The sequence below is a fragment of the Pelecanus crispus genome, chromosome Z (genome assembly GCF_030463565.1).
Source record: "Pelecanus crispus isolate bPelCri1 chromosome Z, bPelCri1.pri, whole genome shotgun sequence".
Classification (NCBI taxonomy): domain Eukaryota; kingdom Metazoa; phylum Chordata; class Aves; order Pelecaniformes; family Pelecanidae; genus Pelecanus; species Pelecanus crispus.
The window spans coordinates 78826552-78853483 of NC_134676.1; the positions used below are offsets into that span (position 1 = coordinate 78826552).

General features: G+C 40.5%; 1 protein-coding gene across 1 annotated transcript in view; it reads left to right on the top strand.

The window, feature by feature from the left end:
- Positions 1–26932, top strand: part of MSH3 (mutS homolog 3) — a 123369-nt gene that overhangs the window by 65844 nt on the left and 30593 nt on the right. The window contains exons 13-18 of the mRNA XM_075726161.1: positions 2617–2749; positions 12442–12629; positions 16152–16320; positions 19763–19827; positions 21121–21237; positions 23128–23235. Coding sequence (XP_075582276.1) covers positions 2617–2749; positions 12442–12629; positions 16152–16320; positions 19763–19827; positions 21121–21237; positions 23128–23235 — 780 coding nt within the window. The remainder of the gene's footprint in view (positions 1–2616; positions 2750–12441; positions 12630–16151; positions 16321–19762; positions 19828–21120; positions 21238–23127; positions 23236–26932) is intronic.

The window sequence follows — 26932 nt, forward strand, 5'->3', positions numbered from 1 at the left end:
TCCATTATGCAGCTGTAGTTTAGAGCGCCTCACTAATTGATGTGCAGAGCTTAAATCTCTGCTGTCTTGAATATGCTGTGTGGATGCCAACAGCTTCCTCTTGGGTTATTTGGTTGCATAACTTTTAGTAACCCTGCCAGTTTGCACCAGATACGTGATTGTGGCTCTTAAGGATCGGATGTAAAGCTTGGATGCGTTCTATGCTGAAAACAGCCACGATAGGTCTGAGCAGTTGCACTGACGGTAGCTGCTGTCTGCTGCTATTGCTTGCAGCTTGCCTCGCTGCCCAGAGGAACAGGAGAAATGTTTAATTTTGTGCATCTGGCATTGCTGGAGGACTGGAATGGTAGTGGGGAAGAAGAAGGTATTTTTGTGACCTGCAACAGGGCTGCTAAGCAGAGCCTACGAAGTCTGACATTTCTGTTTTCCTCAGGGCTGGAAAAAAGCAGTCTTTTAGGACAGTGGAATATTTTGGGTCCTATGGTGTGATGGGAGAGTCTGCTGTCCAGAGATAACAGAGTGAGTTCCCGAGGTGTCTGGGGTCAAGAGAGCAGAGAGTCTGTCCCCAGTTCACATGGTGGCAGTGGAGGTAGATGGTGGCAGGTGGGGCACTGCAAATCCTGGCGTTCTACAGCAAGGCTGCTCTGGGAATGAGTATGTGTCATTTGTGACACATGAGGGGATGGTTTTACTGTTTTAGTATAAAGCAGTATGTCACTGAAAAAAGCCTGGCACTTAAATGCTGTTAGATTTATGTGTGTCCAAGTGCACATCCAGTCATGATGTTCTCCCTTTCACATGCTGTGTAATAAAATTTCAAGGACTCTTAGATTTAGCTGTCTTCAGGGCCAGAGGCCTCTGACTGCCAGTCTGTTGTAATGTCTGCAACCTGTGGAGCTCCCTAATGTCATTGGTTTCCTCGTGGATAGTATTTGTTAGCAGCTACAGTGGCAAGTGGCATGGCAGTTCTGTAATAAAAGCCATGGGCAAGACAAGCCATCTTCCCTGAAATCTTACATTTTGGTTGCATCCTTACTTTTTATCCCTCTAGGCTGGCTGAGCTGTAAGCATCTTGCTGGTCTGTGAGAACAACGTGGGCTGTGCTGTATTTGCCCTGCACGCACTTGGCTGGTATATGAAGTGTTGGTATCAAAAGACTGCTTTCCTCTTAACCTGCAAGGGTGGACAGACTCACACACAGCAGCATGGAGATTTTTGAACTTTCTTGTCTCAGGAGGAGAATGTTGTGATAGGGCTTAGTTGTCATTCTGGGAAAAAACACAAGGATTTTAAAATAAGCACTGGGATGTCTTGAGGATTTTTAAAATTTCTTGGAACATCATGTTTCAGATTCAGCCTTTCTTGCCAGAAACTTTCTGAAAGCCAGCTACAGCCTTCCAGGATGCTGGTACCCACAGTGTGCCCAGCAGCACATGGAGGGGGGATGCTGGGGAAACATATGATCTGGAGCAGTTGTTTTTGTTGTGAAACCTCAGCAGATCTTAGCACAGCTTTCACCTAGTTGACTCTATTTTGTCATGCACAGAGTTACCTCAGAGATAAAGCCTGAACGTGGAAAAGCTACATTCAGAGGACTTGCGCTAGTCAGCTTTGACACATCTCTCTCACTGCTGTCTTGCAGTGAGCTTGCTACCTTTTGCTCCATTGCCTTTGGGCTGTATGCACTGACAGTGCTTTGATGCACTAGCTCCTGAAGATAAACCCCTAACCTGTATGTTTTGGAGGCACCCATGGTACCCCTAACCTCAGTCTTTTCATAGAAAGCAGCATTGATCCAATTTGGTTGCACAAAAAGCACAAATGGAGTTTACCTTAGCTCTGCAGTCTACAGCCAGTTTATGGACATATTGGAAGTTGTAGCTGTGCCATTAGCAGCAGTGTAAATTGAGGTGAACCATGACAGTAAGTTGTCCATTTTAAAGCTCTTTTCTCATAGTGGCTGTAATAATATGATTGTAAGGAAGGTGCAAGTAACTATAGAATTGTTTCTTCACATAAAAAGTGTTTCCTCATTGATTGACTTCAGTCCTGAAATATGGAGATTAATGCTGCAGGTTTTGGAAAAAAAAAAAAGAAGCCAAAACCCCAACATGGTTCTGATACATGTAATTACCAATTGCTGGTCTGGATCAAAAGTAGAGGGGCAAAATGGAACCAATATTTATACCCTGTTGGAATAAAGTATACTATATAGAGTTCAAATGTAAACTCCCCCTGCCCCTCCCCCAGGTACGTGTCTGCAAATTTAGGGTTGGGTATTCAGGATTCAGTGTTGCTCATATTACATACCACTAGAAGAACATGTAGACATGGGCACTGAGGTGTATATTTGGTTGTTTTGAGCATAGAGGGAAGATAATGAGATTATATCCAGGATCTTGCTTGCATCTTGAATTAAAGTCCAAGATCCCCTGCATTTCTTAATTCTTCTACTTACCTGTTCATGAGAATGTGGCCTTAGTCAAAGTTTAAAAAAAAAAAAAAAAACAAACAACAAAACCAAAACAAACCAAAGGAAAAAGTTCACTAGCTATATGCCTTCCCCTTAGAGAAGCACAAGTCTTATTTAACGATCTTATGATTATTCTTTTACAGTGAAATAAATGCCCGGCTTGATGCTGTGTCTGAAATTCTACTATCAGAATCCAGTGTGTTTGGTCAGATTGGAAACCTTCTTTGTAAGCTGCCAGACATAGAGAGAGGCCTCTGCAGTGTTTTCCACAAAAAGGTATACCCATAATTACCCTAATATATTATTTTCTAAATGGTGTCATTCTATCTTAATGTACTTCCATAGTTTTTGCATGTTTGTTTAAAAATATTTTTTTCTTTGCAAGACTGAGGCTGACATAATAAAGGGATGCAAGTTTATAAAAATTATTTTTGCCTTACGGTAGAATCTTATTTTATTTGTTATCAGTGATATGCTGATAGAAAAAATGTCTGAGTGGGGTTGTAGAATACACACAGTGTATTGCTAATGCTAACAGGAAAAACATCTGTGGTACTCATGATTTAGTGGCTGGATTCAGTAAGATGGGATGGTGCAACAGGTCCTTGTGCCATAAATTCTTTCCCTTTAAAACAAAGCATTGTGTTCTGTATGCTTATCTAAAATCACACTTGGAAGTGAAACCACTTGGCTGTAGTTAGCTGTTTTGAAATGAATGTTAATTTGTTTATAAATTCTGTAACTTGGATCTCACTTGCATATTTTAATAAGAATTACTTGTCATGAGACTGACAATTCTAAGTTGAAGCAGATTAATGTGCTAATACCACCTGTGCAGTACTTCATGTTCTTTTATTTCAGTGTTATATTTAGAGGTTTTGACAGTTTGTTTTAGATAAAGGAATAGGTGGGTAGGAGAGCAAAGTTGTAATTTCTCTCTCTGAAAATCTGAAACTCAGTTCTTGTATAATTTTAAAGCCATAATGTGTTGCAATGTTAGGCACATGGAAAGACTCGCATATTTCAATGAATGGATACAGAAGTTCAGCCATAATGAAGTTTATGAAAAGAGGGAGTGTGCACCGACTTCCCCATCTTCTAAAATGTACCGTATCCACATGATACCATTGTTCTTTCAAAACAACAGTCCAGGAATTAGATAATTCACTTTTTAATGGTTTAAATCATCTCAGGTTGAGTGATACATAATAAGGTTTGTAGGGATACATCTCTATTTCACAACATCCTGGCAAGCCTCCACTGCTATCCTGTGCTTTTTTTTTTTGGGTGGGGGTGTTTTGTCTGTTTGTTTGTTTGTACTAGTCTGTATCTGTTTCTTCAGGTGTCCCTTCCTGTTGTAGGGCTACTTAACTTTCTCAGCTTTAAAGCTGGCATTTAGGAGGAACCATTCAGAGGCCCCGGATTTTCATGTGATTTTTGGAATGAGGTGAAAATTTAGTTTGCCTTAACAACAGCCACTGTAGTGTGAAGATACGTGTTTAGTGAATCAGATGTTGGAAAGAAGTTGCGGGAGAGAAGTGCTCCAGCAGAATCCTTAAGAAGGGTAAATGGGGGGGAAAAGCTCTAAGCACACACTTTTCCTTTGATGAATTAGCTTCCCTTGGTAAAAATCTAGTTTGTCATCTATTGCAGAACACTGTGGAGAGTGTCCAAAGCACTGAAGATATTTAGGACTTTGAGGAGATGAGATGACAGTGTCCTTGAAAGATAGGATCTGTTTTGAATAATGAGTAGAGAATCAAAAGCAGACTCTGGAAAACAGATTCTGCAGTCTAGACAGGCAGTGAATATGGAGCCTGAAGAAAGGACCCTGCTAAGCAGATACATATTCAAGAACATGGAGTAACTGATTTTCATGAATTTTTTTTTTTCAGAATATCCAGTAAATGCTGCCTTTTCAGTTCCCACTAGGAGCCTTTCCAGTTCTGTTAATTCCAGATGTCCATCTCCCACATGCTCAAAATGAAGTTCCCTGCAATTTCATTCCTGTTTAAAGAGTTCCAAAACTCTGAGTGGAGCACACTGATGGGTTAACTAAAGGAATATGCTATAATGCAGGCTTGTTAATTCAGTGTCAGCTGCAGGAAAAATAGGTGAATGTGACATGTGTGTCATCCTTTAGGCACTTTAGACTTCAGTGACCTTAGTATTTGAGGGGGTATGTTACACGAAGGGAGAGACGTCTGAAGTGTACAGAGGTGGCTGGACCATCCTAGTCATTCCAAATATCTTTCATTCAGATCAGCTACTACAGAACTTTTATTGTACAGTGCATTTTGCACCAGTAACCTCTAGAAGAAACAGAAAAAAAAATTAAGGCAAAACAGTGCTTTGTTTTGGAACTGACTTTTCAAGGCAAAGCATCCTTATGGGAGCTCTTCTGGTAAATAACAGCATTGTGTATTTTCCTGGTCTGACTGTTAATTTTGTTTAATAAGTCTACTAACAATCCTTATCTGGTAGCATCATTCAAATTGGCAATTGTTAATCTGACCCTCCACAGGTTCCCATTACCCCAAATCCAAACCACCAAACACCATTGCTGATCTTCCCTCAGGGATGAGCAATCTGGAATTAGAACAGCATTCTTGTAGTGGGAATTAGGTATTACCTCAGAGGTTGTGTTACCTTGCAGGTCACATTACCAGCTCTGTGTTTGCCCCAGCCTGGAAAAGGACTATGGGACTGGTTAAGGAGACAAAAGCAATGCTACTGTTGCTATGGAGAGTGGAATTAATACAAGGACTGGTTGTTCTTCTCAGTTCCTACAGTTCTAGCACCTGACATCTTGCCACGCAGAAACGCTGTCAACAGCTGAATGGCCTCACCCTTCTCTGGCAAGAGAAGGATGCCTGGAGATGAACTGTTTGAAGACTTCTTGGTAGCATTCAGAAGTTGACTTCAAAAGGAAACTGAGGTTTTGTCTAAATAGCGCCTGGAGCTCTGATGCAGAATTAGATCTTGCTGGAAGACACATTGGCTCAATGTTTTCCATAACCAGTTCAGCCATGCCCCCTAGCCCCTGGAGAGAGCTAACAAATAATAGAAGAAAATTTAGGCCACATGCATTTCCTTTTGTGATCTGCATCTCAGGACAGTGGGACATACGAATGGCAGGACCCTACTTTTTTTGTCTCAAAGTGATGACTGCTTAGCCTCGTGTTGGACTGCACAGAATGGCAAGAGAACAGTCAGAGACCTGTGCTTGAGTAGGTCTAAAAACCAGTACAGAGTAAACATGCCATCAGTACTTTTAGAAATGTGTTCTACAGGGCCATCCTGATGTTGCTTGTTGGTTTCATGCCTGGTTTCATGCAGTGTGTTTCAGAAGATAAATATTTATACAGGCTTGATCCATAAATGTTTATCTTATTTGTACCCTTTACTCAGTAAATGTTATTTTTTTACTAAAGCTCAGTCACCAAAGTGGACAGGAGTCATCATAACAAACAGTCGTTGAATTTAGAGAACACATGAAAGTGAAGCTGTTTCACTGAACTCCTACACAAGAAATGAGGTCAATAATCAGACCGTGCCAGGGCGTGTAATAAAATGTCATTTCAGTTTCTTCTGCTCCTAAGCTCAGCCATAGACTCTCCCTTGTTTGGAGTTCCTCACAAGTTGCTGCAGTTGGGAAAACCAGATCAGTTTTGAGTCAGTCTCTAAAACTTTGCTGCCCACTTACCTGCAAAATAAAGCAGGCAGTTGCTAGAAGGGCGGCATTTGCTGCTTGGCTGCCTACAGCCTGTTTGTGGGATTTGCCTTTCAGTTTTCCAGTGAATACTTCACTACTTCACTGTCATGCTCAGACGCCTCAGAGGAGAAGGGTGCTGCTCAGCTCCGTGCTAAGTGTTTAAAATCTTTAACATAAGCTTGTCAACCAGATTGACGCTGAAAATGTGCCCTTCCCTGGAAGGTGTGTTTGATACTTGATTGAAGATGGTGTAATTTTCAGAAGATTGAGAGAAAAATGTTGTATTTATGATTTTGTTCTCTTATGAAGTCAATACCTGTTACATGTGCTCAGGAAATTAGCTACTGTTTGTATAGAATATTTAAAATAAATTCTCCCCGTAATGTAATATATTATTGACTTCAGCTAACACTTATCTTAATTTTTTTAATATTTTTTTCTATGATAGCAGTACGCACATCTTACGTATTCTATACTTGTAATCTTTTAAAGAATTTTCATCGCAGATATTTTTAGATTTGCAATACTAAATGCTGATTTGAGCAAATTGTTCCCCATTAAGCTGATTAATATATGTAGTGTAATAACAAAGGGACATAGTAACCTTAAAACTAAGTACCTCATTTTTCCTAAACCAGAAATAGTATGCTCACTGTACGAAAAACATAAAGGTAGTTACTACAGTTTGAAAGGAGTGATAAATGTATGCTGCAATTCAACTCCCTTTTTTTTAATTGGAAACTCTTTTAACTTGGAGTGGTCAATGGCTGTCAGCTGTGGGTCTCTGGCTCCCTTTTAGATCTGTTGGAAACAATTCCGTTAATGCAAACAAGGCTAAATTGCTTTCAGTGTTGTTGTTGAAAGAGGGTTGGACCTGGCATACTGCTGTGCGTCTTTCATGCATTCTTCTCAGTGGCAGCCATATTTTCAATGCAGTTTGATAACTGGTTGAGACTATTGTTCGGCATCACTGTCAACTCTGAGGTTATTTTTTGCGTGCCAGAGAAGCCGTAGCTATCATTGACAGCATTCAAAATTAGACTTCAGAAATAGCATTGAATAAGCTTTTGAGAATCTTCTGTGAATGCAAGACTATTAATCCTGCTTTATGTAAACCATTCTTACTGTATTTTGAAAGCTTCTAATTTATAACACAGTTATATATCTTCTGTAAGGTTACTTAGGATTTAAATGGAATCAGTCCAACTTTAATGGAGCCCAGCTTTTTGGAGTTATTTTTATGCATCTGTTCAAGTTATCTGTTTGCTTAGTAAATCATTTGTGCAGTGGAGCCATTAAATTTTAGATGCAAAGTCCTGTAGTGTTACTAAAATCAAGCCAGGGGAAACAGTAATAGTCTGAATAAGCACAAAAGGGGTATGTTCACGCTCGCTCTTGGGAATGTTGTGTTTAACAAGGTTGTTTGCAATAAAGTGTGCTGAATTTCCCGTTCTCCAAAGATACTGCAGACTGTAGCTCACAGTAGAATCAAACAGGTTTTAACTCATTAGAATGACTGTTATGGTTTGTAGTCTATTAGAGTTGGTATAGGAAGCTTCAGCATGTTCATTAAGCATCCTTTCAGAAGTCTCATTATAACTTTCAGGGTTATTTATGATGTCTTTTGTATACAACCAAACTTGAGGTTTTTTCCCTGCTGATTCTTTTATACGTGACACTACCTTGAAATCTAGCTTCTCCCCTTATTGAAGCCTCATCTTGACCAGCCTCACCACCCTTATTGTAGAACGCCTCAGACAGGTGTTCTTATTTATTCTTAAAATCTTTTCCTTTTCCCACCCTCATATAGATAGTGTACTAATAAAGTCCCTATTTGGCTTCTCTTTTTAAAGAACAATTTAACAAAAAAACCAAACAAACACCACCTGTTTAACTGATGTATTTGTTACTGTCCATGTTTGCTCATTCTTCTTCTCTAGACATTGTTCTCCTATGAATCACTTAATGCTGTCAGGGGACCTACTTTGCAATTTTGCATGGCAGGGCTTCAGCCTTTGCCTCCTTGAGTACATGTTGTAGTCAAGGGAAGTCTTGCAGAATTTTATCCTTTATCTGCATCAAGGTTGATGATGATGATAATGCACTCAGTCATACTGTATTTTGCTTTGACTTCAAGTCCAAGCCTGGATTTATCATTCGTTTAGTCTTCAGGCCTTTCCTTTGAGCTTTGACTTCGAACGCCATTGACAGCTTTACTGCTTTATTATTGTGTTTTACTTTGTTGTCAGAGCTTTTACAAGATGGAATAAGTAAGTTCCAGAAAGTATGTAAGTACTGTAGTAAGTACTGTAGTAAGTATCAGAAAGATGTTGATAAATTGCAGCAAGTTCACGGGAAAACCAAAGTTTTCATGAGGCTGAATAATGGGTTGTTTATGAAGAAAGATTAAAAGATGATAGTTTGAATTGGTGATTAAAGGAGAACAGAAGGTTGAGATATCTGAAGGGTGTTAACAGCAGAGAGGGAGTTGAGTTAGTGAAATACAAAAGAGTAAAACTAGAGACATTGGGATTAATTTAATGGAAGGGAAATTTAGGCTATTGGGTAAAACTTTTACATGATCATACTTACTGCTTTATGGATTAGTTTCTGAAAGGAAGTGTCAAGCACATAGTTTCTTGGAATATAAGGGCCCGAGAGTAGACAAAAAGAAAACTGATGCAGAAATATTCAACATTTGAAGGGAAACCACCTAATGGGTCTCTTCTATCCCTAATTTCCATGAATCTGAAACAAAGATGAACTTAGGTTTTCCAGAAACATTCAGAATGTAGTCTCTCTGGCCTTCCTGAATGTCATGAAATATCATGGCTAAATTGCATATTCCTTTAGTCAAGTGTCTACCAACCTTGCCTGTTTGGTATAACAAGTTCAGTTCTTCACCAAACAGCCGTGCTTCGCGTTAGTTGGAGAGTATCTAACAGGTACTGGCTTTATGATAACTTCAGTTACATTTACTTACTCATGTGATTGAATACATTTTAAATGGCCAGGAATGATCTTTCTTTGATTTTTGTTTAATATAGTCTTTATGATAGAGCAAATCAGTGAACACAGCAGTTAACCTTAAAAATTATTTTCTTTTTAGCATTATTGTTGTCAGTCACTTACAATTTCCAATGTGTGTAGTAGATTGCCAAGGCTGCAGTTTATATGTGTCTTTATTCTGTGTTTATACAGCACAGAAGCCACTCTTCCATCCCTGGTCACAGTAGTGTTATGTATTTAATGAGAAGAGGGCTAGGGCTGTAATGGCAGTGTACTTTTTTTTTAACTGGAGTGTATTTATTTTTTTATGGTTTTCAAAAGATTGCGTTTAGATGGCCTTCATGTTCTGAAGGGCTAGTAGACATTACAGAGCATATTTATTTTAGGGTTCACATATGCGGGGAGGGAGAGAAAATGTTCCTTTCTAGCCCAGCATTTTTATTAATACTTGCTTCCATGTTTGGGTACAGAAGTTATTTGGGAGTAATAACTACAGTGTAATAGATGAGAGAATTGTCTTAGTTCTTGCATAAGAGTGGGGGAAGGAAAGAGAAACAAAAGTTTACTTCTGGGGAGAAATTGAAAGAGAAGGGATGACAAAAATGTAGATGTGTTTTATGAAATAGTGATTCACGGAAGTCTGCATGTTCTGTAATCAGTGTTGTGCTGATCACCACAAAATACTGACCAGAAATTAAATTCTAGACTGTGTGTTGCTTGGGTAGGAGAGAGAAAAAATTTAGGAAGACAAGGGTGCAACAAATGGGGCATATAAAGAATATTATAGTAGAAGCGTTCAGTATATCCTGCCCTCTTCCTTGCATCCTCAGGTGAGGAAAATAAATTGGTTTTTCAGTCTTGTCAGTTGACTGATGGGAGAAGTTCAGAAGACTGAAGAAGGAATATTCCACAGATCAGTAAAATATGAGAAAAATATCAGCATAATTATTTATGGACAACTTTATTCAAACCTTCTGAAATGGAAATATCCTGGAGTGCCACTGAGTTCAGCAGCGTTGAAGGCATTAAGTGTCTCATAGGGCTAGGTTTCCATTTGGTATACAAATAAGATGTAGCACAAATGCAAACTGACTTCTGTGAAGACCATTTCAGAATCAGTATTTATGGGTGGGGCATGAGTACCTTAGCTAACTGAGAGTTACATGGGACAACTGAGTGGGGGGGATTAGGAGTGTGGGAGGAAGTGGACTGTTTTGTTAGAGTTGTTAATTGCTTGCAAAATCCGGACCCTTACCCCTAATTCTTGAAAATGAGCTAAAGGTGACAAACTGTGCTGATGCTCAGGAGCATCTAGAATCTACCAGCAAAATATTTGAGCTGCGTCAGAAGTAATATTAATGGTTAAAAAAGAAAGAGAGAAGAGTTTCTCTTTGACAAGTCACTGCTTTTGGTGAGAAGCTGCTTTAAGGGTACCGATACAGAACCGTAGAATCGTTTAGGTTGGAAAAGACCTTTAAAATCATCCAGTCCAGCCATTAACCTAACATTACCAGGTCCACACTAAACCAATTAAGGGCAGACTAGACTAAACCATGTCCCGAAGTGCCACATCTACCCGTTTTTTGAACACTTCCAGGGATGGTGACTCCACCACCTCTCTGGGCAGCCTGTTCCAATGCTTGACTACCCTTTCTGTGAAGAAATTTTTCCTAATTTCCAACCTAAACCTCCCCTGATGCAGCTTGAGCCCATTTCCTCTCGTCTGATCACTAGCTACTTGGGAGAAGAGACCAACACCCACCTCACTACAACCTCCTTTCAGGTAGTTGTAGAGAGCGATAAGGTCTCCCCTCAGCCTCCTCTTCTCCACACTAAACAACCCCAGTTCCCTCAGCGGCTCCTCATAAGGCCTGTGCTCCAGACCCTTCACCAGCTTCGTTGCCCTTCTCTGAACACGCTCCAGCACCTCAATGTCTTTCTTGTCTTGAGGGGACCAAAACTGGACACAGTATTCCAGGTGCGGCCTCACCAGCGCCGAGTACAGGGAGACAATCACCTCCCTGCTCCTGCTGGCCACACTATTGCTGACACAAGCCAGGATGCTGTTGGCCTTCTTGGCCACCTGGGCACACTGCTGGCTCATGTTCAGCCGGCTGTCGACCAACACCCCCAGGTCCTTTTCGGCCAGGCATCTTTCCAGCCACTCTTCCCCAAGCCTGTAGCGTTGCATGGGGTTGCTGTGAACCAAGTGCAGGACATGGCACTTGGCCTTGTTAAACCTCATACAGCTGGCCTTGGCCCATCGATCCAGCCTGTCCAGGTCCCTCTGCAGGGCCATCCTACCCTCCGGCAGATCAACACTCCCACCCAGCTTGGTATCATCTGCAAACTTACTGAGGGTGCACTCAATCCCCTCATCCAGATTGCTCATAAAGATATTAAACAAGGCTGGCCCCAAAACAGAGCCCTGAGGAACACCGCTCGTGACTGGCCGCCAACTGGACTTAACTCCATTCACCAGTATGGTCCTACTCTGTGGATATCACAAAGCAGACTCTGCAAGCGCTGTGTGCTATTGGCTCCAATATGGGAGATTCCCTTTCGATGATACCTAGCTGCCTGAAAGAGATAGAAAAACTTGTTTCATAACTTTGTAGTGAGGAGAGAATGAAAAACAAAGACCGGGTTAGTGTGTTCTTTGTCTTCTCATCATATAGACCTGGGAGTAACTAGTAACTGGCAATAGCTACAAGCACTTTAAGCAGTGACTGCTGTTTTTCTCTTTCTGTGTTGTGGGGTTTTTTTTTTTTTTTTAAACTTTTCTTTTCTGTGTTCTTGTTCCAAGACTCTCCTCCTCTGTGCCTGACCTTGTCTTTCCAAACCGTTTCTCACCAGAACAGCAGACTGGAGATTCAGATAACACCACATAGATATACAAGCCCATATGGACAAGTTGTGGTACTCATAAAATTACTCAACTTGCTTTTTTGCTGTTTGCAGATTATTAGCCCATTTTTCTGCTATTTGTCTGCTGCATAGGTGTTACACATCTCCATCCAGCAACAGGAGTAATGGAGATCAGCTCTTGACTGATTGCTAATGACAATGGTTAAAACAATTAGTATGCTTTATTAACCTTGTGAATGTGATAAGATTATGCAGTTGTGTTACAGTCCATACATTTTAACTGTATTTTTTCTCATTTTCAAAAAGCAAAAAAACCTGTAGGATTTAATGAAAATGTAATACACTGTAATGATTTAGCCATTGCTTCTCTTCTTAGTGCTCAACCCAAGAGTTTTTCTTGATAGTCAGCACCCTGTCTCGTCTGGACTTGGAAATTCAAGCTCTTGTTCCAGTCATACATTCTCATGTGAAAACTCCTCTATTACAAAATGCACTGTTGGAAATCCCAGAACTTCTCTCCCCAGTAAAACATTATTTAAAGATCCTTAATGAAGAAGCAGCCAAGTAAGTAGAGAATATAGATGAATCTTCCGTGCCTCATGGACTTTCTGACTAAATGTATTCAGTTACGCAAATTATACATCTTGTTTATAGTACACCTTAGTTTTATATTTTTGGTTTTATATTTATGTATGTACAGGTTGCTTATAGTTAAAGCAGAGGTTGCTGTTTTCTACAGCTTATATTCTTTTTTTAAAGTTAAACTAGGTGAGCAAGTATTTTGCCTAGTGGATGTCTGCCTCAGGCTGAATAATTTTTTCAATGTTTTTCATCTGTTTTGGGGAATGAATTTAGAGCAAGATATGTTTTGCTCATGTTAATTCATTTCACAACTTTTAAATTATTTTTTTAAACAGAGAAGCTATTCCTTTTGAAGAAAGACTTGACCTTTAGCAGAGTGGCTGCTCTGCTGCCAGGAATATGCCTTTTACCGTTTTGGTGAAAATTCATCAAAGCTTTGAGTGCCCCCATTCTTTTTTAAAAAACTCTTTGCATGCTCACTAATGCCAGAGAATATGAAGTTTAATAGCTCTGAAGATTCCATGTAGCCTGTGTGATTTGTACCACTCAGAGCATTTCTGGGGTTAGTGCCTTGTTCATGGACTCCCTCTAGAGAATGACTAAATGAGCACCTACCTCAGGCTCTAGGTGTGATCAGGCTTTTACCTGCAATTGCTTTCCTGTAGTCTTGGAGAGGTGAGCTGAAAGTATGGAGGCTGTGTGCGTTTTTTTGTCTTAATTCTGTCTTTTCGTTGGTCCAAGAAAAAAAAATGGTAGATAAAGGAAGAAGATGCTAAATTGGAATGAATATGCATTATAAGGGAGAGTGTCTTTAAATAATTTGTTGTGTACTGTTTCTTCTGAAGAACTGTTGCCTCCATTGTTACCCCTAGATACTAGTTTTAACCACAGGAAGATGGCAGCAGGAGGCTTAAGATGCAGCATAGTAAAGCAAGAACATGAGTTCAATAAGGGAGGGATGTGTAAAAACCTCTCAGGGGACAGGATTTAGGAGGGAATACCTTGTGGCCAGTAAAGTCACTGTCTTTCAGGAAAATAAAAAAAAAGGCAGTATAAAATCTGCTAAAAACAGTTCTGTCATGGTGCTAGGCACAGAAGCAGTCTGTCTGGCTTGCACAGCCAACCTTTCAGAGCACTTGACTTCACAGGTTTTTGGTCTCCTTTCAGTGTAGTTTTTGTTTACACATGTTGAGAGGACTTTCTGAACACGAAATAAGCATCATCCAGCTTTATATTGTCCTTAACTTCCCTATTATGAGCAAGTTTCATTTAATTTTGAACATTTCCTTGTGTGTAATATTATGAGATATATTTGACTGTGATAAACCTAGAGATTCTTTGATGAAATGTGGTATATAGTTTAAGGTGTAGTTATATTGCGGCAGCATAGTCTTGATCTTTTATTTTCAAAACAGACTAAAAATAAACATCCAGTTTATTTATAAAATCTTTTTTACCTTTCCCCAGCTGAGACCTGACTTAAAGAAATTTGAGAATTAAAGCCTAGAACTTACTTGATTTGATTCTGAAATAGAAACAGATGCAAGGTGTATAAATTCAGGAGTTCGGAAGGGTAGAGATATTTGCTGTGCCTGTTGGACAGGTGGGATTATGAGATTTCTGCTGATGCATGATGTCCAATTATAGTTGTGGCAGGTTACGACAAAACAGACTGTATTTTAATTATACCAGATTTATTGTAGTTAGGTTTACAATATGGGGTTTTTTTGTTGCTCTGTTGATGATGGCTAGAATAGTATACAAAAATAAGATACAATAGTATAAGTAGAAGTTATCATCATTGATCTGCAGAATGCATGTATTTCATTTGCATTTATTCAAGATGACTAAACTAACTTACTGTTTGGCCTTTATATCTGACTTGTGTGGCAATATTATTTGTACTCAAAAAAAAATCCTTCTTTCATCTATATCACATGCCGACTACTCATGTACATACATGCACACACACAGTTGCGCACACATATGTATACTGCATCATGTGTTAATTTCATTATGTGCTGTGGATAAAGTCCTGTAGTGGTTTTCAAAAGTATCCCTCTGCTCCAGGGCAGTTCAAGATTTTGGGTTTTGTGGGTTTTTTTTAAACTGTCAACTTTTAAATTTTTGGTAGGCATCTCATAGCAGTGACAGTGTTCACAGTCAGCTGCTGGCTACTAGCGATCTTTTTTTCCTTGCATTCCCGTGGCAACAGGTCTAATTAGCACTAAATTGTTTCTGAAAATTAATATTGTATTTTAAAATGGCATCTTTACTGTCAGTTTTGTAATAACTATGTCCATGTAATGCAAAATCAAAGCACAGTGTTGTGTTACCTGTCTGGTCGCTGGCTCCAGCTGTAGTTTCATTCTCAGGCAAAGGGGCATCAGAGTAGGTAGAATATTAGACTTTTTATTATTTCCATGTTTTATTACTTTCAGCTTGCTAATTACCTGCTCTCTAAATATTAGATTGCAGGGTAGTTATGTAATTAACTGGTACAGTTTAGTATTTGCTCTAAAATACAAATGTATATTCCAATTAACTTAGGGCTGATTGCACTACTTTTTATTGTTTGCCTGATACTTATTAGGATAAGTTAAATTTTTGTTATTTTTGATGGCAACCATATTTTTAATAGCGTGTTCACCTTCCCAATTTTAAACATTTGAATGACATTGTCTGTTTCAGGTTTTGGTCCTGAGCTAAGATAGTGCACCCAAAACAATTTTGTCATTTTCTGATACTGAGACTAGAAAAGAACATTGTTTTGCATGTATTAAAAAAAGGTCTGGTTAATCTTTCCTTGAGAAAAGAAGCAACTCTAAGAAGGTCCTGATGACATTCTGCTTTGCTGAAGGCCTTGTGGGAGGGATTTTTCTTTGCATGAAAAATCTGCCTCATGTAAATCTGCCCAAATTTGGCCAAATTCTAAATATGTCAAAAATCTGTGTTCATGTTGGGCAGAAATTATCTAGAGCTTCACATTTAAACATGATAAAGATGTTGGTGCTTGGGATGCTTCAGGTTGGGGCAGCAATTGCATTCCAGAATTAGGGATTGAGACAGAAGGAAGTGATCTTTCTTCTTCTTCCTTTTCTTGCTCTGCTTGACCGAGGGAGAACAAACAGAAAGCTGCAGGATGCACAATCGGAGATCACAAAAAAATGAGTCAGCAAGGGTTTGGCACAGAAGAATGAGCATAATGTGTTAGAGTAGAAAGGAACTGGAATAGATTGGTTTTGAATACATTGGGGGGGTGGTATCTTGGTGTCACCTCTATAGAGTCCGTATACAAAGGGCCTTTCTGTTTATGTAGTGTGTATGGCAGCTTTCTGTAAATGTGCTGTACTGTGACCAAGTAACAGAAAAGCTGTATGTAGAGGGGAATAAAGCTAGTGTTAAAACAAACGAGAATGACATAAAAATATGGATGCAGCCAGTAGGATCGGGGAACATATCTTTGGTTTTACCGTTATTTTCTCTTATGCTTCTTATGGATAGAACTGGAGATAAAACTCAGTTGTTCAAGGACCTTACAGATTTCCCTGTCATCAGAAAGAAAAAGGAGGAGATCCTGGATGTGCTTTCTAAAATCCAATTGCATCTGCTGGACATTCGTAAACAGATTAAAAATCCTTCTGCGGAGTATGTTACAGTTTCTGGTCAAGAGGTAATATGATATCTATTATGTATGACTGTAACCTTGCTTGCCTAGAAAACGGCTTAAAAGTTAGGCTTAACTAGAACTCTCTTCATTTATTATGATACTTGATGAGGTTATTTGACTATAACCTTTTGTACAACAGTTTTGTGACAGTGTCACTTTTTTATTTAAGTCAATTACTTTAGTGATTTAAATAATAAAAACACATTGCTACAGGTGAATTTGGTACAGTAATGCTTTGCTTTTCTGTATATTTAAAAACACTTGCATGCTTCCAAGGTTAATTCTGTGGCTATGAACTGCTGAAATATTCTCAGAGAACCAGGAAGCACAGCATTAGGTTAAATTGAAGAGTGGTAAAATGACTTGTAAGTACAGATTAAGACTGTAATTTGGAAGATGGGAGAGAAGAGGAACAGTATTAAAGAATGATAAATGTTACTTTACTTTTAATTCTTATAAACGGTGGTTGCAGACTGGAGCTTTTGTTTGCTAGATGCTGTGCAAGTGTGGGCAGGCCATGCTCTAGTGAGCTGATAAGTTCAGTGCAAAAAAAGAGATCCTGCCAGATTTGTTGGGGGAACTGAAAGAAGCAGTGAGGTAGCACTGTTCAGCATTGTCCTTTGGGAACTGAGGGTAGGAGGGCTGGGGAAAACTCCACAGAAAATAGGGAAAAGAAAGGAGTTAGGAAACTGAATGAGAGTTGGGAGTGAAAGAGATGAATCAGTGAGGACAGGGAGGGAAGGAGCTGGAAGCAGCCCCCTGTCACATTGAGGACCTAGGAAGCTGAGAAAGACCCAAGAGACACAGCAGGGGGCAGACAGGCAATGCTGAAAGTGAGAGAATGTGAGAAGGGATGAATTAGAGAGAGCAGCATTTGATAAAGACCTCAGGTGGATATTTCTTTTGATGGTGAGGTTGAGAAGAGGAAACATGTGGCTAAGGAGCTGAGTAGGCTGTCAGCATGGATGCAGAAGTCCAAGATGAAACATGGAAGAGTGCATTTGAGTATTCCGTGAGGAAGGGAAGAGCCAGGGTTTGAAAGGTTTCTCTCAGAGGGGCTCATTTGAGAGGTGGATGATGACGTGTGTGTGAAGGAAAGGAGAAGAGAAGAAATGGTCAAAAAGAGGAGAGCATCTGAGGAATTAGTCAGATGTGAACTGGACAGGAGAGTTTCAGAAATGACCAGTCACTATGCACATGTTTAAGAGAGGAGGCCTTTGTAGCAGGGGACAGCTCAGAAACCATTGCAGACAAAGAGATCTGTCTTGGTAAATTGTGAAAGGAGCTGCAGAGGTTATGGATATCTGTTATTTAATTACATCTGGTATGAGTGTTTCAGAGACATCAAACGAGGCAGTAGAGGAAGGGTTAGAGAAGATGGTGAGTGAGGAAAGGAAAGTCACTAAAGGAGTGGAAATAATGGAAAGGGAATTGAATGGGAGGAGTGGAGCACAGGCATAGCAAGAGCCTCTTTGAGCTGAGCTCTTTCTTCCTCAGATCGGTATGGTATATTCTTCCTATGTTGTTGTAGCACTCTGGTAGATGTAGTATACAAATGCTTCTTCATGACAGCCTGGGCAGAAGCAGGTTTATGGTTTGCTAGTTCTGGAAGAGAGAAGCTGCCAGGAACAGGCCTTCTTGGGGAGGAAGCGGGGGAGCATGGAAGAAGGGAATCATACTATTTGCTCCTTCATACGTGCCCCCAAACCCATGATTCTGAATACATGGTTAGAGTTTCAGTCAGCCCACAGTTTATTAACTTATATTTGTTGAATTCCTGTTAGAGTTCTGATGAAGATCCAGTTGACACATGCTTTTTCCAAAATATGAGGTTATACCCGTATCTATCTTATCTTTTGTTTCCAGACCTCTAATGTAATTCATAGTGTGCACTGCACAGGACAGAAAGCTGTCCAGATAGTGATAGCATTGCTATTCATTTCAGGCAGAATTTAGAGAGAAATTGCTACATTTGGCAAATGTTTGCTTCCTGCATGGCATAAGCAGTGCTTTGGGCCCAGTTTATTTAATACTGCAATTATTTCTCTAAGAGGGCTAAGAATTAAAGGATGAAGAAGTTAATGCTTTTGTTGTTTTGAAGAAGATGCAGCCTCTCTACTTGTGTCTCACTAGCCACACAAAGAAACCAGGCAACTGAACTGGCTGTGTTAATTCAGACCGTTTTGAGTTCAGTTAGTCATCCAGCATAGACACAAAGGTGGTATTATTTTCTGTCTTCCTTTTGTAAACACAGCATATCTAATTGTTCTGAGATGAAATTCAGAAAAAACTGTAATACTAGCACATCAGCAACACCACTAGTAGTAGCAGCAGCAGCAGTTGGCTCATTTTGAAACCTTTGCAGATCTCTGCTTCTACCCATTTTCAGTCTTTTTGTCTCGTGTATTATGCAACTTCAGGGTTTCTACAATACCAAATATTTTCAAGGTGTCTTAGGTAAATTAGGAGCCAGTGCACTATGTCCCTGCTGGAGTCTTGTGCTCATGATAGGATTATTGTTCTTGTTTGTACTTGCAGGTGGTTGCTGGCTATGTTGGTGAGGCATGGAAGGTTCATTCTAAATCATACTAACTGTAATGGAAAAGCTTTGTCAGATGAGGGTCTTGTGGTTTTCTGTAAAGGTGATCAGATTCTGGGTTAATCTAATCTATGCTAGAAATGAATTTTTCAGCCGAATTCTTTTGTTTGAGAATGCCTCAATTCCTTGATGTCTAGGACCTCAGGCTGGTGTTATAAAGATAACTGACATGAATCATACAAAATACCAGCAATAAACACATTGTGTAAATTTCATTGTATGGAGCTTCTTGCCATTACTGCTGGTTTCCCCTATTCCTTCCCTTTCTGACCCCAAGTTGATCCAAACTTGAAGAAAGGTACTGTAGAACAGTGCTAGCATTTGAGATTTTGAGCTCTTGTCTGTGAAATGTTGTAGGTAACTATGGCTCAGTATGAATCACTGATCCCTAGGTAGGAAGGCACATCTCACTGGTAAAGAGCAGCATCAGTACAGGTACTAATACTTACAGTGTAGAGTCCATGTAAGTGCTGAATTCTGTACAAGGCCTGGTCGGGATCAGGTAAGCAAGACTGACTTACTAGCTTTAGTCTGGTTTTGGCTTGATGAGAGGGAGGTGAGGAGAGTGTGATAGTGGGTGGAGGAATAGAAGGGCAGAAATTGGGCAACAACATGGTAGGGCATAAGAACAACTCAGGATAGGAGTTGCTCTTCCAGCAGAAAATTTGTATGTCATAACCCTCACTTCTGGGGGAAAAGGAACATTAGCTTCTGGTCTGCTCAGTCTCTTCAGGCTGAATATAGTTTTCCTCTGATGCATGTAGATTTCTTGATATATGATGATTATGGTTCTGTAGTCTTCCTAACTTCCCATGATGTGTAATACTACATTTTGGTTTATTTTAGTTTATGATAGAAGTCAAGAATTCCCATAAATCATCTGTGCCATCTGACTGGGTTATGGTTAGTAGGTATGTAAAAGTCTTTGAAGTTTGTTCTATTTTAATATATAAGGAAAAAAAGGTCATATTTTTGGTATTACCATTAATTACGTACACACATTCTCATTGCTCTATGTGTTTGTTTTGTGTTTTTTAACTGAAAACCAACCAACCAAAATTGTTATGTTACTTTGTTACCATAATAAGTTTTGCTTAAAAGCAACAAAAAGAAACTGAAAAACTGGAGTTCTTAAAGCATTTCTTTTTACACGGTGGATCCTTAGTGTACTATATTACTTGCTTAATCTTTCTAAGTACATTTACTGGTGTCAAAACTATGGGCTTGATTCAGTAGTGCCTGTAGTTTGTAGATACAAATCTTTCATATAATTTTGATTGTTCTTATTTTATTCAGAAAGGTAAAGGTAGCTGTGCAAGTATCTGTGCATCTCAATAAACTTAGTATATTTAAAATGTCATTTTACTTATTCATATAGACAACCTGTGCTTGCTTTGGTACTTAGTGTTATGTAAGCATGATTTTAAATAGTTTTTGGATACTTTTTCCAGTAGGTGAAACAGAGATGAACTGAATTATGTAGTTGGCTTTTTTCTTTTCAGTCATTTGTTTTATTATTTAAACAGGCTGAATGCCTTAATGTTACAGTGTGTGAGCACAGACATCTAGCACCAGAAATAGGCATAATCAAGGTGAACTCTGAAGTGATGTTCTGTTCACTTATGCAAGAATTCAGTATTAAAAGTGCACAAATTAGACAGAATTAAGATGATGAAGAACAAATTACAGCTAATCTGGATTTTGTAAAAGAATGCCTGGGAAGGCCAAAGTGGGTCCTTAATGAAAATACATAAATAAATAGCAAGTGCCCCAAATGGAAACTAGTGTCCATGCAAGACAATTTGTATTTACTAGGTTTATTTCAGGCTTATCATGATGTTTTCCTCTTTAAAGTGAAATTTTTTCTTGGCATTCATTGTATACAGAGAAAAGTTGTGCATTTGTGCAGCATATTGCTGAACAGAAATTTGTGAAATATATAAACTTCAGTGATATATGCTACATTGTGAAAAACACTTCTAAAGCCTTCTGAATGGACAGTGGTACAGTAACTGATCACTTTATTCACAGTAAAGCTCATTGGAATCAGTCAGGTTTGGTACCACAGTAAAAGAACAATTTTTTTTAACATCCATTTTCAAGGCTCACAGAGGGTAAGAAAACTAGTCCAATTTTGCATGTAGATGGTGTAACTGATTGCTTAGTAACCTTGATTTCCTATCTGGCTTTTCTCTGTCTTCCAGCACAAAAGCTGTCAGCCGTTTCCACTCTCCTTTTATTATAGAAAATTACAGACATCTGAATCAGCTCCGGGAGCAGCTAGTCCTTGACTGCAGTGCTGAATGGCTAAATTTTTTAGAGTAAGTTTACAAAATAGAATCCGTTTTTATCGTTGTATTTTATTTTATTTTATTTTTGCTAGAAAGAAAGATGTTTATCTTAAAAAAAAAAAAGTTGATAATTCAATTATGTTGCTCCCAACAACTTCAAAGACCGTAAATTAAAATATTGTTCTTCAGTTCAAAGCATTTGAAGGCAAGATCTTTGCAGACTGAGTCCTGAGACCAGCAGTGATGTCTATAGATTTTAAAATTCTGATGAAAATACACTATTAAATATATAAAGCGGCTCTCAAAATTTGAAAACTAATATCACACCATTAAGAACCTGAAAGTACGACTGACTGTAAACAAGTGAAACTGAATCTAGTAGTTTTATTACTGAAGTACCATGTAAATGAGATGAAAAAAGAATTTATTATACAACCTAACCAAATTAACCTTTAATAGTAATTGTAATAGAGTATTGCTTCACTGTTACCTGTGCCATTACTGGGGGAAAAAAAAATGAATGAAGTACAATTGCAGTGTTACTTACAGGTTTTGAGTTAGGAATGTTCAGGGTGTTTGGGCAGTCATCTGGGTGAGTGTGATTCTCCATAGGCCTATATTTTGAATGCTAACCCTGTGACTGGCTGTGAGTCTGTTTGCTGGAAAGTAATGGGAGTGGTGTTGTCCCTCACAACTGGCACGGAAGATCTGTCTGTCACAGATCAGAGTTGTGAATTAAGTTATTTGACTATTTAGCCAAAGGATTGTTAAAATGGGAGTTTAAAAAATATTTCTCAAACTTCTGAATGCCTTTGATTTTTCAGGTGTCTGGTTATAAATTATTTTTTTACTTCCATGAATCAGACCCACTGAAACTGTTCCTTGTGGCACGCAGTGATAATTGGCTTACTTTCACTTGTGCATTTTTCCCTGCTACAAAAACTTAACATGTTTTTTCTGAAGTTGTCTCACTGGACATAACTGATGCCAACGTTTCCCTCCTACTAGGAACCCAGCGATACTGTAAATTTGGTAGAAACTAGAAAAACATTCCAATTCACTCTCCTCCAGATGTGTTGCCTTTGCAGTACTATAAAAATAGTTCTGTTAAATAATTTTTTGTCACTGTTAGCCATGTAAGTTTGCGTAGACCTGTTTTAGCCTTTCTTCACTAAAAATCTGCTGCTTTTCATGTTTGTTTTGCTGTTTTCAATAGTGTTGCATGATAGCAGCGTACAACAAGGAAAGAACTGTGTGTAGGAAAGTGCTTTTCTTCCCCGCCCCTCCATTTATTTATTTATTAAATTTTGCTCCCCTATGGGTTCTATATTCCATGTTGTATCTTTGAGACTAGGAGAGGAAAAAAATAAATTCTTGAGGACTAAGAGAATGAACTCTGCTGAAACCTGTGTTCCCCTGGTAATGTCGTTATTGCATTGGGGGAAGCAATGGAATGTAAATGGAAAATTAATTCTTGAATTCTCTGTTGTAGATACCATATTTTATTGAAATTGTAGACAACTCCTGTGTTCAGACACTTAATTTTTTTTGACTGTTGGGTCAGTTGGGATTCAGTTGCCACTGTGATAATCAGTGGCAGTGTTATAGACCTCATTTAGGCAGGAGGGATCAACTGCAGACCCTTTATGTGCTATCTAATGAATATCATTTTGCCTACTTTTTTCTGCTGAAAAATAATTCACTGTTACAAGAGGAGCATGAAGACTGTCTTGATTAAGATTGTGTCCTCATATTGTAAGTTAATACACTGCTGGCAGATTTGAATTCAGAGTAATTTAAAGACCGTAGGAGCCCTGTGAGAACCATGCATGGGATATATTTGGACAGTACATTTCTATCTGTATGAAATTTTTATTTTCTCTTTTCTTAATCCTCCTATTTTTCCCTGTTTCGGTACAGCCATTTTAGTGAACATTATCACCCTGTGTCTAAAGCGATTGGTCACCTAGCAACTATCGACTGTCTGTTCTCATTGGCCCAAGTGGCTAAACAAGGAGACTACTGCAGGTAATCCTTTTTTAATTTTTACTTAGGATTTTACAGGGAATTACAGGAGCGTATTTTTTAAAATTTTGATTTTAATATGTGTACTACAATAAAATGCACTATTAAAATTGTTTACAGTGGTTTCAACTTAATCTGATTTGCAAAGCAACACTTCTGGGCTTAATGCAAATCTGTAACCATTGCAGTTCAAATTTGACATCTTATGTTTGTCTGTCTATTGTTTGACCTGTCTAGTAGGTGATATCTCACATATATAAATATATGTTGGACTATGCATGGAAATTTTTTTCTCTTTTTTTTTTTTTCCCCCTGAGCAGGGTCTGAATTTATAATGTCTTTCTAATGATTCTAAGGTGTATGAGGTATGTTTCAAAGATGTATTTCGGGTAAATAATAGGTACATATTAGTGCCAGCTTCCAGAGCATTGGTGATGCCTCACCTCTAGGGTCATGTGTTAGATCTGATGAGCTGTGCACCTCCCTCTACCCAATACTCACACATGCACACTGGGCACTGCAGCCTGGAACTCTGGTAGTGCCAAAGCTGTCCCTCCTGCTCTCTGCAGAGGGGACACAATAACCCTGAAGTCTTGCTTCCCCAGCGGTTGGTTCAGAGCTGGCTCCTGAGCGTATACACCCTGCAACTCAGGTCTTCCTCCCCCTCACGAGCCCACATCTCTTGCACCCACACAGAGACAGTCAGTTTCACTGGGGTGCCTTCTTCCATACTGTGAGGTTTCTGTCCCCAGAGGCGCTGGGCACTCAGTGAGCCACTGCTTCAGCTTGCTGAGTGCTCTCCTAGAGGCCAGCGCTTACTGCTTCTGAGGTTTACTGTAGACACCCCTGCAGGGGCTGTTGGTTTCCAGTCCTCAGCCATTCCCTCTGCCAGACAGTCCACATACTCTCTTTCGAAAAGTGCTGTGTGTAAGTTTTTAAATGTTGTCATTGTTGGGCTGTGCTGCAAGTGCTCACACAATTGCTTCGGAATAACCGTATGAATTAGTAACATTTGAGACCTGTGGAAATACAGCAAATCATGTATTAAATGTATGTGGATGAAGGGAAATCAACTTACACATACTTACATATGCTCAGCTGATTAATAAGTGGCTCAGAGGTTGGTGCCATCGGTGGAATTTTGGGGTTTTTTGATCATGGGAAGGTTTACACGGCACCGGGCCTGCTGGCGACAGCTGGAGTTCAGCTGTCTCCAAGGGGAAAAGGATTCTCACCCATGAGCTGGCAAGGCTCATCGAGAGGGCTTTAAACTAGGTTCAAAGATGGGAGGGGCTATAACCAGGCTTACTAGAGAGGAGCCCGAGGGTGGCATGGCAGCATTGGCGGTGAAATCAATAGCCCAGCTCAAGTGCATCTACACCACTGCATGCAGCATGGGCAACAAACAGGAGGAGCTGGAAACCTTGTGCAGCAGGACAGCTGTGACTTAGTTGCCATCTCAGAAACATGGTGGGATGACTCTCATGACTGGAGTGCTGCATTGGATGGCTATAAGCTCTTCAGAAGGGATAGGCAGGGAAGGAGAGGCAGTGGGGTGGTTCTGTATGTTAGGGAGAGTTTCCATTGTAGAGAGCTCGACAGTGGTGATGATAAGGTTGAGTGCTTATGGGTAAGGATGAGGGGGAAGGCCAACAAGGCAGACGTCCTGCTGGGAGTCTGTTATAGACCACCCAACAAGGATGAAGAGGTAGGTGAAGCATTCTGTGAGCAGCTGGCAGAAGTCTCGCAATTGCTAGCCCTTGTTCTCGTGGGGGACTTCAACTTGCTGGACATCTGCTGGAAATACAACACAGCAGAGAGGAAACAGTCTAGGAGGTTCCTAGAGTGTGTGGAAGATAACTTCCTGACACAGCTGGTAAGTGAGCCTAGCAGGGGAGGTGCCTCACTTGACCTGCTGTTTACAAACACAGAAGTACTCATGGGAGATGTCATGGTCAGAGGCCATCTTGGGCTTAGTGACCACGATATGATAGAGTTCTCAATTCTTGGCAATGTAAAGAGGAGGGGCAGCAAAACCACTACCATGGACTTCCGGAGGGCAGACTTTGGCCTGTTCAGGACGCAGGTTGGGAAAGTCTCTTGGGAGACAGTCCTGAAGGGCAAAGGGCTCCAGGAAGGCTGGGCCTTCTTCAAGAAGGAAGTCTTAAGGGCGCAGGAGCAGGCTGTCCCCATGTGCTGTAAGACCAACCAGAGGGGAAGACGACCGGCCTGGCTGAACAGGGAGCTTTTGCGGGGACTGAGGGAAAAAAGGGAGAGTTTACCACTTTTGGAAGAAGGGGCAGGCAACTCAAGAATAGCACAGGGGTCTCATTAGGTCATACAGAGAGGACATTAGAAAGGCAAAAGCCCAGCTAGAACTCAATCTGGCCACTGTTGTAAGAGATAATAATAAATGTTTCTACAAATACATTAACAACAAAAAGAGAGCCAAGGAGAATCTCCATCCTTTATTGGATGCAGGGGGGTAACATTGCCACCAAGGATGAGGCAGAGGCTGAGGTACTTAATGCCTTCTTTGCCTTGTCTTTAATAGCCAGACCAGTTATCCCCAGTGTACTCAGCCTCCTGAGCTGGAAGACAGGGACAGGGAGCAGAATGGAGGCCTCATAGTCCAGGAGGAAGCAGTTAATGACCTGCTATGCCACCTGGATGCTCACAAGTCTATGGGGCCAGATGGGATCCACCCAAGAGTACTGAGGGAGCTGGCAGAGGAGCTTGCCAAGCCACCCTCCATCATCTATCAGCAGTCCTGGTTAACAGGGGAGGTCCCTGATGACTGGAGGCTTGCCAATGTGACGCCCATCTACAAGAAGGGCCGGAAGGAGGACCCGGGGAACTACAGGCCTGTCAGCCTGACCTCAGTGCCCAGGAAGATTATGGAGCGGTTCATATTGAGTGCACTCAACAGGCATGTGCAGGTCAGCCAGGGGATCGGGCCCAGCCAGCATGGGTTCATGAAAGGCAGGTCCTGCTTGATCAACCTGATCTCCTTCTATGACCTGGTGACCAGCCTAGTGGATAAGGGAAAGGCTGTGGATGTCATCTACCTGGACTTCAGCAAAGCCCTTCACACTGTCTCCCTTAGCATTCTCCTTGGGAAGCTGACAGCTCATGGCTTGGATGGGCGTAGTCTTCGCTGGTAAAAAACTGGTTGGGTGGCCAGGTCCAGAGAGTAGTGGTGAATGGAATTAAGTCCAGTTGGCGGCTGGTCACGAGCGGTGTTCCTCAGGGCTCTGTTTTGGGGCCGGTCTTGTTTAATATCTTTATCAACGATCTGGATGAGGGGATTGAGTGCACCCTCAGTAAGTTTGCAGATGACACCAAGCTGGGTAGGAGTGTCGATCTGCTGGAGGGTAGGATGGCCCTGCAGAGGGACCTGGACAGGCTGGATCGATGGGCTGAGGCCAACTGTATGAGGTTTAACAAGGCCAAGTGCCGGGTCCTGCACTTGGGTCACAACAACCCCATGCAACGCTACAGGCTTGGGGAAGAGTGGCTGGAAAGCTGCCTGGCCGAAAAGGACCTGGGGGTGTTGGTAGACATCCGGCTGAACATGAGCCAGCAGTGTGCCCAGGTGGCCAAGAAGGCCAACAGCATCCTGGCTTGTGTCAGCAATAGTGTGGCCAGCAGGAGCAGGGAGGTGATTGTGCCCCTGTACTCGGCGCTGGTGAGGCTGCAC